We start from the raw sequence: 17,781 nt of genomic DNA on the forward strand, positions 1-17,781 counted from the left end.
CTGCCATTTTAATAGGAAGAATCTCTTTGTTTTGTTTAAGATTGTAAAAGAAACATATACTGGTGTGGTATTATGCCACTATGAGAATAATGAAAAATGAAATTGAGGCAATTTCATAATTATTATCAACATTTCATAATTACTTTGCTTATATAACTAGTACTAAATGTGGCAAAATTGGAACATTGCCAACAAATTTATTCTTGAACTAATTAATAAATGTCAAAACTAATAAAAGCATCACAAAAATGTAAAAATAATGACAAAAATAACAATTAAAATAAAAGTTTATCAAATTGATAATTTTATAAACTTATCTTTATTTGTCAAAACAAACCAAATATTATTAGATGTAGCTATATCTATGTTATCTTTAGCATATAACAAAACCTAATTATCATGTAAACTTTCATATTTTATGATTAGTTTTGCAGATAATTTTATCTTTTGTGAATATTTGTAAGAACTGAAATTATTAATTTTATACGCATATATAATTACATAATATTAACTATCAAATTAAAAAAAACAGATATAATTAAACGATTTCATGAAATATTTTATATTAATACATCAAAATTAAACATAATTTAGTCTTTTATTCCTTACTAGACATATAAGCCAGGTTTAAGAAGCTTGGTTAAGCTTGGTGAAGTAGTTGCTAGTGGGTTTCTTCAAGTGGAGGACTAATAATAGTAAGCTCTCCCTTTCGCTTCAAAAGCCTAGCTTCCTTCCTTTCCATCCGATACGAACTCATCAGCACTGCCTCGGGAATTGCGCGGACGAGGGAGAGCTCTCCGGCGAGTGTGTTGATGATGGGGTTATCACTGGTTTTGATTGCTACCCAGTCAAATGCATCACTCCCAGCCTTCTTCACAACAATGTAATGCTGTGGCACAATTAACACTTGACCCTCCTTCACCTCTTCATCCAACACCCTCTTTCCGTTCTCGTTGATTACCTGAACCAGAGCGCTTCCCCTTGTGCAGTAGATCACAGCATGGCAATTCAAATTGTAGTGAGGAACTAGAATAGCATCCTGCATTTTGGTTAAAAAGTATTACTAAAATTAAGATTATATTTTGTAACATTTTTTATTTTTATTTTTAAGTTAACAAATGTTTTAAATTTTGAAAATTTATTATTTTAATTTTAATAAGTTTGAAAGTTATATAGACATCGTAGCAATCATGTATATATACGATAATAGTTATAGTCCAAACAAAGTCTTAATATTATGTAGCAATTGTACCTTGTAGAGTACACCGCGGTCTAAACCAAGTTGGAGGTATTGAAGGACTGCCATATTGGGAGTGTTGAGGCTAGTAATGTGACCCCCACGTGGGTTATATTTGTCAGCATGCATTCTTGGTTCACCTAATGGATGCACAAATGAGTAAGAACATAGAGTTTCCTCTATACCATTAACATCACCTTTCTTCCTCTTTTCTAATCCTTCTTCTTCTTCCTCTTCTTCTGGGCTCAGCCAATCAAGTCCTTCCTTCACCAAAATGATTGAACCTCTCCAATCCTTCAAGCCTTGCACTTTCTCCGCTATCTCCCTCTGAACATTAAAAGACCCAATCAATGTCTCTAATGCTAATCCACTGAACACATTGCCTTCTTGTGCCTCTCTTTGCTTCTTCTTTATAAACCAATTATTGTTACTTTCTTCTCCCTCCTTTCCGTTTCCGTTCCCACTAAGGAGGAAGTTCTGTAATTAATATCAATGTTAAAAGATCGAATCATATTACTTATTATTTTTGTGTAATTTTGAGTGTTACATGCATATACATATAATTATTTATAGTTTAACGGTACATTTTTTCAATAAAAATAAAATTTATTAAAGTAATCTAATATTTTTATAATAATAACATAAATATTTTTAAAAAATACTAAGTATATATATTTATATACACTAATCAATTAAAAGCTAATTTTTTAATCATATAATATAAATTAGATTTAATTAAAACTAATGGTGATGTACGCCAGTTAATTTGAGGACAAGTTAACTCCCATAAAAGATTTATTCCGTGATGCATAGAAAACTAGTAAATGTATCAAATTATTATCTTAAATTTTAAATTATAAAAAAATAAATTGTATTAAATAATTAAAAATTAATTTCTTATACTTCAATTTTATTTGATGATGCCTCAAAAACTAGTGAATAGTACCCTAAATGTGGGGTCAAGTTGGTTATCAGCATTGGCGACATCGACGAGCGAGAAGAGAACAAGATCTGAGTGGCCGGTGTTGTATATCCAGTGAACCGAACTTGAAGGCACGGCAACGGCGTCGTTTTGCTCAATTGATTGAATCTTCTGGTGCTCGTCACTGTAACTGCTCATCATGCCTCTCTTTGTTGATGACCGATACATTGCCCGACACCCTGTCACCACTATTTCCATAACACCCTTACCTGCATAATTTACCGCCTCCCACAAGTTAAAACAGAGATCTTTTGACATTCATGATTGTATATTATCCAATACAAAAAATAAATTTGTCACAGATATATAATATATATTAAAAACAAATCAAATAATATATATTTTTAGATGCATTTAAAATTTTTACTAACATATGTGAAGGATGAGAAATATTAAAAGATTAATAATTTTTATTAATATCAACTAATACTTTAGAACGATATCTATGATCTAAAATTTATGATTTAATATTTAAAATTTAAAATTAATTAAATATTAATAAAAAAATAAATTTTATTAATCATGTAACATTATTTTATAAAGCGATGTAAGCAACTACTCTCTTTGTAATTGGCCCTCAAAATCTCCAATAGTTTAACACGTCTTCCGTTGAGTAACTATTTGGTGGAAGTTGAAACTAAAAGGTTTTGGTTGCAAAATCACCGAAATTTGTGAAAAGTAACCTTTAATTCTGACCTTGGAGAATATAGTGGATTCTGGGGGCATTGGTGTAAAATGGCAAGAGCAGGCCCTTGGGTCTTATAGTGTATCGAATCAACGTGACACCAATGCACTGGAGCTGCTGGCTCTTGTCATCCCAGAACTCAGCTACGCCACCTTCAGATTCAACTCGTTTTGTAGGTTCCATGACGCTGAGGTGCTCAAGACGGCACTCTCCGATTCTGTCTCCATGTGACTGCGCATGACATGTTAAACGTTCAATAAGAACGAGGTAAGCAAGTGTGAGAAAAAGTAATGATGAAGACATGATATGTTTCAAGACAAGCTTAGTAGTGATAATAGAGAAAGATAGTTCAGCAGCGAGGACCAACTAGCCTCTTTGTTTATAATATAGTGAACCTGTGAGCGTGTCCATTAAACCATTTTTTTTCAAGTAAAAGAAATGAGTCTAATTTTTGTATGCTACAGTACTAATAAAATTTATTATTTTTAATATTTAAATTTTGAATATATTATTTTAAATAAATTTTAAATTTTAATAATATAAAAAATAATATTAATTAATATTAATAGAAAGTGTTCTTTCCTAATATATATTTTATTTTATAAAAGTGTTTTACTATTTTAAATTTTATAAAGAGAAAATTTTAGGAGTGACATCGCAATCAATTAACATAAAAGATATTTAAAAATAAAAATATTTAAAAATAAATTTAAATTCACAAAACTCATTTTTAATAGATTTTATATTAAATTTATTTGACAATTAATTATAATCCTAAAATTACTCTTTTATAAAACCAGGGCATTGTATGTTGTAACTTGTAAGGAGGGGGGTTGTTGCATGGCTGACAAACTGCAAGGAGTTAACAAATATATTGAAACTACAATTATATAGTGTTTAATTTATTTCAGATGGAAAATCTAATCCACCATATAATACCACTTCATCAAAATAACTTATATACTATTTGTCTTTGTGAAATTAATGTAGTTTCTATATCAACATTATTTATTATATAATATAAGTTTAATAAGTATCATTTTATTTTAAATATTAAATTATATATTTTTATATTTGTATTTCTCCTATATATTGCTCGTATATATATATATATCTTACACGCGAGCAATACAAATATAAAAAGTATCATTTGTCTATTAATATGTTTATAAGTTACTACTATACGTGCGTAAATAATCTAATATATTAAGATATTTAATTTTGACTTAATTAGTTAGATGATGTGTTAGAATAATGACATTTTAGATTAACTTGATTTAAATAATTATTTGACATGTTAAGATATCTAAGTAATTAAATGACGTATTAAAATATTAACATATTAGATTATTTTGATTTAATTAATTAGGATCGTTAGATTTAATTAGCTAGAAGATCATTAGTTAGTATAAAACATTTATATTAGAATATTACTAATTAATATTAATGCTGTTATATGATTATATTCATAAAATAGAGCTTTGTTTTAAATTAAATTATTAAATTAGTTAAAAGATCGATCATTAGTTAGTAGAAAATATTAGAAAATAATTAATTAATTTTTTAAATTTACATGAAGGTTTTTTTTACTAAATACTTAATTATATTAGGATATTATTAATTAATATTGTTATACGATTATATCTGTAAAATAGAATATTTTTTTAAAAAATTATTTATTTACTTAATTTTGTGAGGTTTGGCATAGTAAATTAGTGTTGCTACTACGGAGACTGTTTATGGAATTGAAGAGGACGATCCACAATTACTACTTACAATTACAAACTTTAACATACCACTCCATTACATATTACGGTATTAGTCTCGCATAGCTCTTTATGTAGGTTTTTTTTTTTTTGGTAATTATATAGTTAAGGTACAGAAATATCTAGATAACCGTATACATATCTCGAATATGTTGTCTAGAATTTTTTTATGATCATATTGAGTACTGAGCACCCTAAATATATACAACTACGTAATTGTAACATATTCTAAATGTTCTTTTTTTTTTTTTTTTTACTTATGTATCATATTTCGAATACTGAATATCTGAACTCAATTATTGTTATATACCCAAAATATGTAATGTGTATATAAAATTATAATTTATCTATACATTACATATTTCAATAAATATTATATTTTATTAATTTAAATAAAAAAAATCCCTTCATGCATATGTATGATTTAACCCCTTTATTTTTTTTTAAAATTATCCCAAAGAAAAATATTAACAGTGCTTAAAAATATATAAATTGATAGAAAATTTAATGTATAATTTTTATTCATAAATCTTTTACAATATATATTTGACGAACAGCAAATAGTTTTGTATAGTTTTTTTTTCTTTTATCGAACATTTCATCTTTTCATTTCTATCTAACTTATTAAATAAAATTTTTATTAGGTTAAATATTAAATTTGGGTGAAAATTTTCTATCCATTTAGCATTATTATTTTTATATATTAATAGTATAAATATTATCTATGCTATCTTGGAATAAAATATTATATTATTTATGTAATTAAATTCCTTTATTTTAAATAATTTATAACAAAAACCAATAGAGTATACATGTATATGGAATACTTTATATCATTCTAGCTAAATGTATATTTATTATTAAGAAATCTAAAATTAAGGTAATCTAAAACAAAATATTACTAATAAATAACATTTACTTAGTAATGAATAAAAGTGCATACTATTAGAAAAATTATTTTTAATCATTATTTATTTTATTTTTAACAACAATAAAAATAGTCACTAATATATTTATTGGTAATTAAATATTATCCGTTTTAGCTTTATCATTAAAATATTTTAAAGATAATTATACAATTATCAGTAAAAAAAATTTAATAACAATAAAAAATATATAATAATAAATATATATTTTATATAACAACGCGATTATATTATTATTGTTGGGCCGACCGTAGAGAGCTCTCGATAACCGGGGAGACTTTAGGGAGGAATCAAATGAGAGAATATAAGATGAGAAGACACCACATCCAACTCAAAATCTTAATGTGTCAAGTAAATGGGTCTCTCATCTTATAAACTCCTCACTCTTCCTTGCTTTCTTTGATATGTGGGACTAACTTCGACACTCCTCACACTTGCAACACTAACAATCTCCTCATCAAGTGTGAGCCTCCACATCAATCACTAACTCCCCTTTAGCTCCTCCATCACATATGAGTATTCGTCCATCACACCGCCGCAAAACACCGCGGGACACGTGATGAGCGGATAATTTATACGCTTTTTGGCATTGTTTTTAGTATGTTTTTAGTATGTTTTAGTTAGTTTTTAGTATATTTTTATTAGTTTTTAGTTAAAATTCACTTTTCTGGACTTTACTATGAGTTTGTGTGTTTTTCTGTGATTTTAGGTATTTTCTGGTTGAAATTGAGGGACTTGAGCAAAAATCTGATTCAGAGACTAAAAAGGACTGCAGATGCTGTTGGATTCTGACCTTTCTGCACTCGAAGTGGATTTTCTGGAGCTACAGAAGCCCAATTGGCGCGCTCTCAACGGCGTTGGAAAGTAGACATCCTGGGCTTTCCAGCAATATATAATAGTCCATACTTTACCCGAGATTTGATGGCCCAAACCGGCGTTCCAAATCAGCTCAGAAATGCCCGGCGTTAAACGCCGGAACTGGCACAAGAATGGGAGTTAAACGCCCAAACTGGCATAAAAGCTGGCGTTTAACTCCAAGAAGAGTCTCTACACGAAAATGCTTCAATGATCAGCCCAAGCACACACCAAGTGGGCCCGGAAGTGGATTTTTATGTCATTTACTCATCTTTGTAAACCTTAGGCTACTAGTTCTCTATAAGTAGGACCTTTTGCTAATGTATTTTCATCTTTAGATCTTTGAATCTTTTGATCACGTTTTGGGGGCTGGCCTCTCGGCCATGCCTAGACCTTGTTCTTATGTATTTTCAATGGTGGAGTTTCAACACACCATAAATTAAGGTGTGGAGCTCTGCTGTACCTCGAGTATTAATGCAATTACTATTGTTCTTTTATTCAATTCAGCTTGTTCTTATTCTAAGATATTCATTTTCACCCAAGAACATGATGAATGTGATGATTATGTGACACTCATCATCATTCTCACTTATGAACGAGTGCCTGACAACCACTTCTGTTATACAAGCAAACGAGGCTTGAATGTTTATCTCTTGAATTTCTTAATCGGAATCTTCGTGGTATAAGCTAGAATTGATGGCGGCATTCAAGAGAATCCGAAAGGTCTAAACCTTGTCTATGGTATTCTGAGTAGGATTCAATGATTGAATGACTGTGACGAGCTTCAAACTCCTGAAGGCTGGGCGTTAGTGACAGACGCAAAAGAATCACTGGATTCTATTCCAACCTGATTGAGAACCGACAGATGATTAGCCGTGCCGTGACAGGGTGCATAGAACATTTTCACTGAGAGGATGGGAGGTAGCCACTGACAACAGTGAAACCCTACATACAGCTTGCCATGGAAAGGAGTAAGAAGGATTGGATGAAGACAGTAGGAAAGCAGAGAGACGGAAGGGACAAAGCATCTTCATACGCTTATCTGAAATTCCCACCAATGAATTACATAAGTATCTCTATCTTTATCTTTATGTTTTATTCATCATTCATAATCATTTGAGTTTGCCTGACTAAGATTTACAAGGTGACCATAGCTTGTTTTCAAATCAAATTTTTTTTAAGTTTTCAAAATCTTTTCAAAATCAAATCTTTTTCAAATCATATCTTTTCAATCAAATCTTTTTCAAAATCAATTTCTTTCCTTTTTCAAAAATACTTGCTATCAATTAATGATTTGATTCAACATTTCAAGTTTGTTGCCTTTTCTGTTGAGAAAGGTTTAATGTTTGAATCATATCTTTTCTTGTTAGCCAAGTTATTATTTTTTTTAAAATCAAATCTTTTTAAAATGTTTTTCAAATCATATCTTCTCACATCTTTTTAAAATCAATCATATCTTTTTAATCACATCTTTTTCAAAATAGTTTTCAATCATATCTTTTTAATTTCTAATTTCAAAATCTTTTTCAAAAAAATCACTTGATTTCTTTTCCACCCTTGGTTTTCGAAAATCAATTAGTGTTTTTCAAAATGTTTTCAAAATCTTTTACTTAATTTTCGAAAATTTCTTCCCCTCTTCTCACATCCTTCTATTTATGGACTAACACTATTCCTTAATGCACAATTCGAACCCCATCTTCTTTGATAAAGTTCGAATCTTCTACTTCTGCCTTCTATTTTTCTTTTCCTCTGACACCTTAAGGAATCTCTATACTGTGACATAGAGGATTCCACATTTTCTTGTTCTCTTCTCTTTCATATGAGCAGGAGCAAAGACAAAAGCATTCTTGTTGAGGCTGACCCTGAACCTGAAATGACCTTGAAGCGAAAGCTAAGAGAAGCTAAGGCACAATTCTCTGTAGAGGACCTAACAGAAATCTTCAAAGAAGAAGAAACCATGGCAGCCGAAAACAACAACAATACCAACAATGCAAGGAAGGTGCTGGGTGACTTTACTGCACCTACTCCCGACTTTTATGGGAGAAGCATCTCTATCCCTGCCATTGGAGCAAACAACTTTGAGCTTAAGCCTCAATTAGTTTCTCTAATGCAACAGAATTGCAAGTTTCATGGACTTCCATTGGAAGATCCTCATCAGTTTTTAGCTGAGTTCTTGCAAATCTGTGACACTGTCAAGACTAATGGGGTTAACCCTGAGGTCTACAGACTTATGCTATTCCCTTTTGCTGTAAGAGACAGAGCTAGAATATGGTTGGACTCACAACCTAAAGAAAGCCTGAACTCTTGGGAAAAGCTAGTCAATGTCTTCTTGGCAAAGTTCTTCCCACCTCAAAAATTGAGTAAGCTTAGAGTGGAAGTTCAAGCCTTCAGACAGAAGGAAGGAGAATCCCTCTATGAAGCTTGGGAAAGATACAAACAATTGATTAGAAAGTGTCCCTCTGATATGCTTTCTGAGTGGAGCATCATAGGTATTTTCTATGATGGTCTGTCTGAACTGTCCAAGATGTCCTTGGATAGCTCTGCTGGAGGATCTCTTCATCTGAAGAAGACGCCTACAGAAGCTCAAGAGCTAATTGAAATGGTAGCAAATAACCAATTCATGTACGCTTCTGAAAGGAATCCTGTGAACAATGGGACAAATCAGAAGAGAGGAGTTCTTGAGATTGATACTCTGAATGCCATATTGGCTCAGAACAAAATATTGAGTCAGCAAGTCAACATGATTTCTCAAAGTCTGTCTGGAATGCAAAATGCACCAAGCAGTACTAAGGAAGCTTCATCTGAGGAAAAAGCTTATGACCTTGAGAACCCTTCAATGGAAGAGGTGAATTACATGGGAGAACCCTATGGAAACACCTATAATCCTTCATGGAGAAATCATCCAAATCTCTCATGGAAGGATCAACAGAGACCTCAACAAGGTTTCAATAACAATAATGGTGGAAGAAACAGGTTTAGCAATGGCAAGCCTTTTCCATCATCTTCTCAGCAACAGACAGAGAGTTCTAAGCAGAACAACTCTGACTTAGCAACCATGGTCTCTGATCTAATCAAAACCACTCAAAGTTTCATGACTGAAACAAGGTCCTCCATTAGAAACTTGGAGGCACAAGTGGGTCAGCTAAGCAAGAAAATTACTGAACTCCCTCCTAATACTCTTCCAAGCAATACAGAAGAAAATCCAAAAGGAGAGTGCAAAGCCATCAACATGGCCGAATTTGGAGAGGAGGAAGAGGCAATGAACGCCACTAAGGAAGACCTCAATGGACGTCCACTGGCCTCCAATGAGTTCCCCAATGAGGAACCATGGGAATCTGAGGCTCCCACTGAGACCATAGAGATTCCATTGGATTTACTTCTGCCATTCATGAGCTCTGATGAGTATTCTTCCTCTGAAGAGGATGAGCATGTCACTGAAGAGCAAGTTGCTAAATACCTTGGAGCAATCATGAAGCTAAATGACAAGTTATTTGGCAATGAGACTTAGGAGGATGAACCCCCTTTGCTCACCAAAGAACTGGATGACTTGTCTAGGGAGAAACTACCTCAAAAGAGACAAGATCCTGGGAAGTTTTCAATACCTTGTACCATAGGCACCATGACCTTTAAGAAGGCTCTGTGTGACTTAGGGTCAAGTGTAAACCTCATGCCTCTCTCTGTAATGGAGAAGCTAGGGATCTTTGAGGTGCAAGCTGCAAAAATCTCACTAGAGATGGCAGACAATTCAAGAAAACAAGCTTATGGACTTGTGGAGGATGTTCTGGTAAAAGTTGAAGACCATTACATCCCTGCTGATTTCATAGTCCTAGAGACTGGGAAGTGCATGGATGAATCCATCATCCTTGGCAGACCCTTCCTAGCCACAGCAAAGGCTGTGATTGATGTTGATAGAGGAGAATTGATCATTCAAGTGAGTGAAGAATCCTTTGTGTTTAAGGCTCAAGGATAACCCTCTGTCACCATGGAGAGGAAGCATGAAGAGCTTCTCTCAAAACAGAGTCAAACAGAGCCCCCCTCAGTCAAACTCTAAGTTTGGTGTTGGGAGGCCACAACCAAATTCTAAGTTTGGTGTTGAACCCCCACATTCAAACTCTAAGTTTGGTGTTGGGAGGTTCCCACATTGCTCTGAGCATCTGTGAGGCTCCATGAGAGCCCTCTGTCAGGCTACTGACATTAAAGAAGCGCTTGTTGGGAGGCAACCCAATCTTATTATATTTATCTATTTTTCCTTTGTTATTTTATGTTTTCGTTAGGTTGATGATCATGAGAAGTCACAAAATCAATTGAAAAAGCAAAAACAGAATGAAAAACAGAAAGAAAAATAGCACACCCTGGAGGAGAATCTGCTGGCGTTTAAACGCCAGCAAAACTAGCAATTGGGCGTTTAACGCCCAGTCTGGCACCATTCTGGGCGTTTAACGCCAGAAAGGGGCACCAGACTAGCGTTAAACGCCAGAAAAGAGCAAGAACTTGGCGTTAAACGCCAGAAATGGGCACCAGCCCGGCGTTTAACGCCAGAATTGGCATGAAGGGAAATTTTGCTCGCCACTTGGTGCAGGGATGACTTTTCCTTGACACCTCAGGATCTATGGACCCCACAGGATCCCCACCTACCCCACCACTCTCTCTCTTCTTCTTCACTCATTCACCCATCACCTCAACACCTCTTCCCCAAAAACCCTTCACCTATCAAATCCCATCTTTCTCTTCACCACTCACATCTATCCTTCATAAAACCCCACCGACCTCACCATTCAAATTCAAACCACTTTCCCACCCAAACCCACCCATACATGACCGAACCCTACCCCTCTCCCCACGCCTATATAAACCCACCTTCACTCCTTCATTTTCACACAACCTAAACACTATTTCTCCCCCTTTGGCCGAACCACAAAGCCATTCTCTTCTCCTTCATTTCTTCTTCTTCTACTCTCTTCTTTCTTCTTTTGCTCGAGGACGAGCAAACCTTTTAAGTTTGGTGTGGTAAAAGCATTGCTTTTTGTTTTTCCATAACCATTTATGGCATCCAAGGCCGGAGAAACCTCTAGAAAGAGGAAAGGGAAGGCAAAAGCTTCCACCTCCGAGTCATGGGAGATGGAGAGATTCATCTCAAGGGTGCATCAAGACCACTTCTATGAAGTTGTGGCCTTGAAGAAGGTGATCCCCGATGTCCCTTTCAAACTCAAAAAGAGTGAATATCCAAAGATCCGACATGAGATCCGAAGAAGAGGTTGGGAAGTTCTTACCAACCCCATTCAACAAGTCGGAATCCTAATGGTTCAAGAGTTCTATGCCAATGCATGGATCACCAAGAACCATGATCAAAGTGTGAACCCGGACCCAAAGAATTGGCTTACAATGGTTCGGGAGAAATACATGGATTTTAGTCCGGAAAATGTAAGGTTGGCATTCAACTTGCCCATGATGCAAGGAGATGAACACCCTTACACTAGAAGGGTCAACTTTGATCAAAGGTTGGACCAAGTCCTCACTGTCATTTGTGAAGAGGGCGCCCAATGGAAGAGAGATTCAAGAGAAAAGCCGGTTCAATTGAGAAGGCATGACCTCAAACCTGTGGCTAGGGGATGGTTGGAGTTTATCCAACGCTCAATCATTCCCACTAGCAACCGGTCCGAAGTTACCATAGACCGGGCTATCATGATTCATAGCATCATGATTGGAGAAGAAATAGAAGTTCATGAGGTTATATCCCAAGAACTTTATAAGGTGGCGAACAAGTCCTCTACCTTGGCAAGGTTAGCCTTTCCTCATCTCATTTGTCACCTCTGTTATTCAGTTGGAGTTGACATAGAGGGAGACATCCCCATTGATGAGGACAAGCCCATCACTAAGAAGAGGATGGAGCAAACAAGAGACCCCTCTCATCATCAAATTCCTGAGATGCCTCAAGGGATGCACTTTCCTCCATAAAACTATTGGGAGCAACTGAACACCTCCCTAGGAGAATTGAGTTCCAACATGTGACAACTAAGGGTGGAGCACCAAGAACATTCCATTCTCCTCCATGAAATTAGAGAAGATCAAAGAATCATGAGAAAGGAGCAACAAAGGCAAGGAAGAGACATTGAGGAGCTCAAGCACTCCATAAGATCTTCAAGAGGAAGAACAAGCAGCCATCACTGAGGTGGACCCGTTCTTTAATCTCCTTGTTCCTTATTTTCCTATTTTTCGAAAATTATGCTTATGTTTACCTATGTTTGTGTTTCATAATCATTAGTGTCTTAGTGTCTATGCCTTAAAGTTATGAATGTCCTATGAATCCATCACCTTTCTTAAATGAAAAATGTTTTAATTACAAAAGAACAAGAAGTACATGATTTCGAATTCATCCTTAAAACTAGCTTAATTATTTTGATGTGGTGACAATATTTTTTGTTTTCTGAATGTATGCTTAAACAGTGCATATTTCTTTTGAATTTGTGGTTCATGAATGTTGGCTCTTGAAAGAATGATGGAAAAGGAAAAATGTTATTGAGGATCTGAAAAATCATAAAAATGATTCTTGAAGCAAGAAAAAGCAGTGAATACAAAAAAAAGAGAGAAAAAAGGAAGCAAAAAAACGAAAAAAAAGGGGAGAAAGAGAAAAAGAAAGAAAAAGAAAGAAATAAAGCTGTGATCCAAGGCAAAAAGAGTGCGCTTAAGAACCCTAGACACCTCTAATTGGGGACTCTAGCAAAGCTGAGTCACAATCTGAAAAGGTTCACCCAATTATGTGTCTGTGGCATGTATGTATCCAGTGGTAATATTGGAAGGCAGAGTGCTTTGGGCCACGGGCAAGACTCATAAAGTAGCTATGTTCAAGAATCATCATACTTAACTAGGAGAATCAATAACACTATCTGGATTCTGAGATCCTAAAGAAGCCAATCATTCTGAATTTCAAAGGATAGAGTGAGATGCCAAAACTATTCAGAGGCAAAAAGCCAAAAGTCCCGCTCATCTAATTGGAGCTAAGTTTCATTGATAATTTGGAGTCTATAGTATATTCTCTTCTTTTTATCTTATTTGATTTTCAGTTGCTTGGGGACAAGCAACAATTTAAGTTTGGTGTTGTGATGAGCGGATAATTTATATGCTTTTTGGCATTGTTTTTAGTATGTTTTTAGTATGTTTTAGTTAGTTTTTAGTATATTTTTATTAGTTTTTAGTTAAAATTCACTTTTCTGGACTTTACTATGAGTTTGTGTGTTTTTCTGTGATTTCAGGTATTTTCTGGCTGAAATTGACGGACTTGAGCAAAAATCTGATTCAGAGACTAAAAAGGACTGCAGATGCTGTTGGATTCTGACCTCCCTGTACTCGAAGTGGATTTTCTGGAGCTACAAAAGCCCAATTGGCACGCTCTCAATGGCGTTGGAAAGTAGACATCCTGGGCTTTCCAGCAAAATATAATAGTCCATACTTTGCCCGAGATTTGATGGCCCAAACCGGCGTTCCAAATCAGCTCAGAAATGTCCGGCGTTAAACGCCGGAACTGGCACAAGAATGGGAGTTAAACGCCCAAACTGGCATAAAAGCTGGCGTTTAACTCCAAGAAGAGTCTCTACACGAAAATGCTTCAATGATCAGCCCAAGCACACACCAAGTGGGCCCGGAAGTGGATTTTTATGTCATTTACTCATCTTTGTAAACCTTAGGCTACTAGTTCTCTATAAGTAGGACCTTTTGCTAATGTATTTTCATCTTTAGATCTTTGAATCTTTTGATCACGTTTTGGGGGCTGGCCTCTCGGCCATGCCTAGACCTTGTTCTTATGTATTTTCAATGGTGGAGTTTCAACACACCATAAATTAAGGTGTGGAGCTCTGCTGTACCTCGAGTATTAATGCAATTACTATTGTTCTTTTATTCAATTCAGCTTGTTCTTATTCTAAGATATTCATTTTCACCCAAGAACATGATGAATGTGATGATTATGTGACACTCATCATCATTCTCACTTATGAACGAGTGCCTGACAACCACTTCTGTTATACAAGCAAACGAGGCTTGAATGTTTATCTCTTGAATTTCTTAATCGGAATCTTCGTGGTATAAGCTAGAATTGATGGCGGCATTCAAGAGAATCCGAAAGGTCTAAACCTTGTCTATGGTATTCTGAGTAGGATTCAATGATTGAATGACTGTGACGAGCTTCAAACTCCTGAAGGCTGGGCGTTAGTGACAGACGCAAAAGAATCACTGGATTCTATTCCAACCTGATTGAGAACCGACAGATGATTAGCCGTGCCGTGACAGGGTGCATAGAACATTTTCACTGAGAGGATGGGAGGTAGCCACTGACAACAGTGAAACCCTACATACAGCTTGCCATGGAAAGGAGTAAGAAGGATTGGATGAAGACAGTAGGAAAGCAGAGAGACGGAAGGGACAAAGCATCTTCATACGCTTATCTGAAATTCCCACCAATGAATTACATAAGTATCTCTATCTTTATCTTTATGTTTTATTCATCATTCATAATCATTTGAGTTTGCCTGAGTAAGATTTACAAGGTGACCATAGCTTGTTTCATACCAACAATCTTTGTGGGATCGATCCTTACTCGCGTAAGGTTTATTACTTGGACGACCCAGTACACTTGCTGGTTAGTTGTGCAAAGTTGTGATAAATAGTTGAGATTGCAATTGTGCGTACCATGTTGATGGCGCCATTGATGATCACAATTTCGTGCACCAACACACCGCCGGACCACCTTTGCCGGGAAGACTTTCGATGCTTCACCTTGAATACCCCTTAAAACCACCAGACCGATTAACCATCGGCTCTGATACCATTTGTTGGGCCGACCGTGGAGAGCTCTCGACAACCGGGGAGACTTCGGGGAGGAATCAAGTGAGAGAATATAAGATGAAAAGACATCACATCCAACTCAAAACCTTAAAGTGTCAAGTAAATGGGTCTCTCATCTTATAAACTCTTCACTCTTCCTTGCTTTTTTTGACGTGGGACTAATTTTGACGCTCCTTACACTTGCAATACTAACGAATATCACTACAAATTTAGTATTAAAAGTGTTTCCTGTTGTGGTGGTAGTTAACTAATTCAACATACCTGTATTGATTATTATTCAAAGACAAATAGTGTCTAAAAAATGAAAATGAACTATGTTGAATAATAATATATTAGCATAGAAAAATGAGAGTGAGAGATATCGCGGAATAAAAATCTTAAATAACAAACAATAAAGGAATAATAGAGACATAGAGTAAACACATATGATTTAACTTGATCTTTTTAAATACTTGTCCTAAAACAAAAAAAATATTAATATAAAAGTAAATTTAGTAACATATAAACGTGAGCAAATAAAATTAAACTAAATTAAAATTTATATGTAATTATTTTTATATAAAATTAATAATAAAAAATTATTAAATAAAAATTTAAACAAAGACCAACAAGCCTGTATCATAATGTATTTGGAATAGTAATTATTAGTGAAATAAAAATATTTGTACAAATCATTAAAGTAATTCCATTTTCAACGGTAAAAAAAATAAAATCTTAGTGATATTTTGAATTATTCATGAACAGCACAGTAAAGAAGATTAAAACGTTTATAACTCCCATAAATTGTTTAAATTTTTATTTAATAATTTATTATTATTAATTTTTACATAAAAACAATGGCAAGCATGTGAGTCTTCACTATTTTATAAATAAAAAAGTATACAGAACTAAGTGTTTAACTAGTTAAAAAGTGAGCAACTTAATTAATTATAATTATTAATAATTAATTTTAAATTTTTAAATTCAAAATTTAAAAATTTTTTATTTGACTAAATAAATCTAATTAAAATTTATAAAAATATTTCTTTTCTCTTCCACATTAACCTACTCACCTTTAAAAATTTCTACAAAAATTTATGTCCACTCAATTCCAATCCAAATATTATTATCTCATTCACTTGCTTCTGAAAGAGTATTTTACCACTCCTGAAATATATATATAACACAGATTTCGATGACTGATGGTTTAATCATGCAACATATTCATGATAAATAAAAAAATATATTTAAAATTATTCAATTTATAAAGAAAAGAAATATCCTAATACTTAGCATAAATACTATTCACGTAGAAGTTTTAGATTCACCCAAAAGTATTTAGCTGATTTTTGACTGATACCCTCTTAATTTTTTAGTATTGTTGTTTATAAATATGAAAGTGACTGTTTTTAAAAATAAACGTATTTTATTTTTATTTTTATTTCGGTAATTAAATGTTTTATAAAATTAAAATTTTACATTTTAAAAAAGAACCTATTTTTATGCCCCCTTGTTACACACCTCATTACCTTTTTCTTACTATTCTCACATCAGCTGTATGACACATCGATATCGCCGACTCCATTACACGCATATTTTCATAGTTGGTTATGTAGCTAGATTGTTTTACATAATATTGGATACGGTTTGGATTTCTAGACTGTAATGCATTGTGTTGTGACGGGTGGAGTTATTTTGTTATATGTTCATTTGTTGCATGGCTGACAATATACAAGGAATTAACACATATATACTACAATTATTCCATTAAGAAGAATTTATTGTTAGTGATTTGGCAGTTTCGCACTTTCGCATCATACGAGGTATTCCTGCATTATTTATTTTACACAGATGAATAATAGAGGGGCAAAATAATCGTGCTTTGCAGAGGACATGTCACGATCATTATTTATTTATTAAAATGTCTATGATCGACTTTCATGCAGGATATACATGCATATCTCAGGATGTTGGTGGTATTCTTTAATTAAATTTAGAGAAGATAACAATCGTTTTGGTTTTAATTTTTATTCGATAATTAAATTAGCGTCTGAATTTTAAAACATTGATATATAAATTTCAATTATACTTTTCAGTATTTTTATCTTTATTTTGATAATTTTTTTGCTGTGCTTTTTTCAATTTTCTCGTTTTATATTCTTTTATTGCTATATAATTTTTTTTTTCTTTTCATCTCTAAAATAACTATTAATAACGTTGAAAATCAGCTAGAGTTATATTAATCTATGGTTAAATCAATCCAAAATAGTCTCTTTAATTACAAATTATGAAAGATATTAGTTCAATTACGATGAAATTTTTGTAATAAGTTAAGCAACAATAACGTAAAAATTTTATCATAATTTTTTAACCTAATTAACAAACTAAAGTCCTAATTAGTCGATCATCAATAATGTAAAAGTTAATTATGGGCATGTTAAATATATTAATTCAACTATTATATATAATTATCATTAATCATGAAGTACAATTGAGCTCAAGACTTCTCTAAC

General features: G+C 33.5%; 1 protein-coding gene and 1 non-coding gene across 2 annotated transcripts; both read right to left on the reverse strand.

Annotated features, from left to right (window-relative positions):
• Window positions 1–519: 519 nt before the first annotated feature.
• Window positions 520–3,276, reverse strand: LOC112744613 (cocosin 1). The gene is made up of 4 exons (XM_025794290.2): window positions 2,916–3,276; window positions 2,184–2,428; window positions 1,253–1,714; window positions 520–1,039 (listed from the first exon to the last, which is right to left on the reverse strand). The coding sequence occupies exons 1-4, from the start codon at window positions 3,205–3,207 to the stop codon at window positions 662–664; spliced, it is 1,377 nt and encodes a 458-aa protein (XP_025650075.1). The 5' UTR covers window positions 3,208–3,276; the 3' UTR covers window positions 520–661.
• A 5,537-nt stretch (window positions 3,277–8,813) lies between these two features.
• On the reverse strand, window positions 8,814–8,921 carry LOC112763191 (small nucleolar RNA R71). The gene has a single exon (XR_003182836.1). It is a non-coding gene; the product is annotated as a small nucleolar RNA R71 (small nucleolar RNA).
• Window positions 8,922–17,781: the final 8,860 nt, after the last annotated feature.

The sequence above is a fragment of the Arachis hypogaea genome, chromosome 2 (genome assembly GCF_003086295.3).
Source record: "Arachis hypogaea cultivar Tifrunner chromosome 2, arahy.Tifrunner.gnm2.J5K5, whole genome shotgun sequence".
NCBI lineage: Eukaryota > Viridiplantae > Streptophyta > Magnoliopsida > Fabales > Fabaceae > Arachis > Arachis hypogaea.

Bases quoted from the DNA above. Each gene is read 5' to 3' on its own strand.
- LOC112744613 (XM_025794290.2), bottom strand. From the start codon at position 3,207: ATGTCTTCATCATTACTTTTTCTCACACTTGCTTACCTCGTTCTTATT. The intron at 2,429-2,915 runs GTCAGAATTAAA...TAAATTATGCAG, and splicing joins AATCCACTATATTCTCCAAG to GTAAGGGTGTTATGGAAATA. The intron at 1,040-1,252 runs GTACAATTGCTA...ACCAAAATGCAG, and splicing joins ACCGCGGTGTACTCTACAAG to GATGCTATTCTAGTTCCTCA.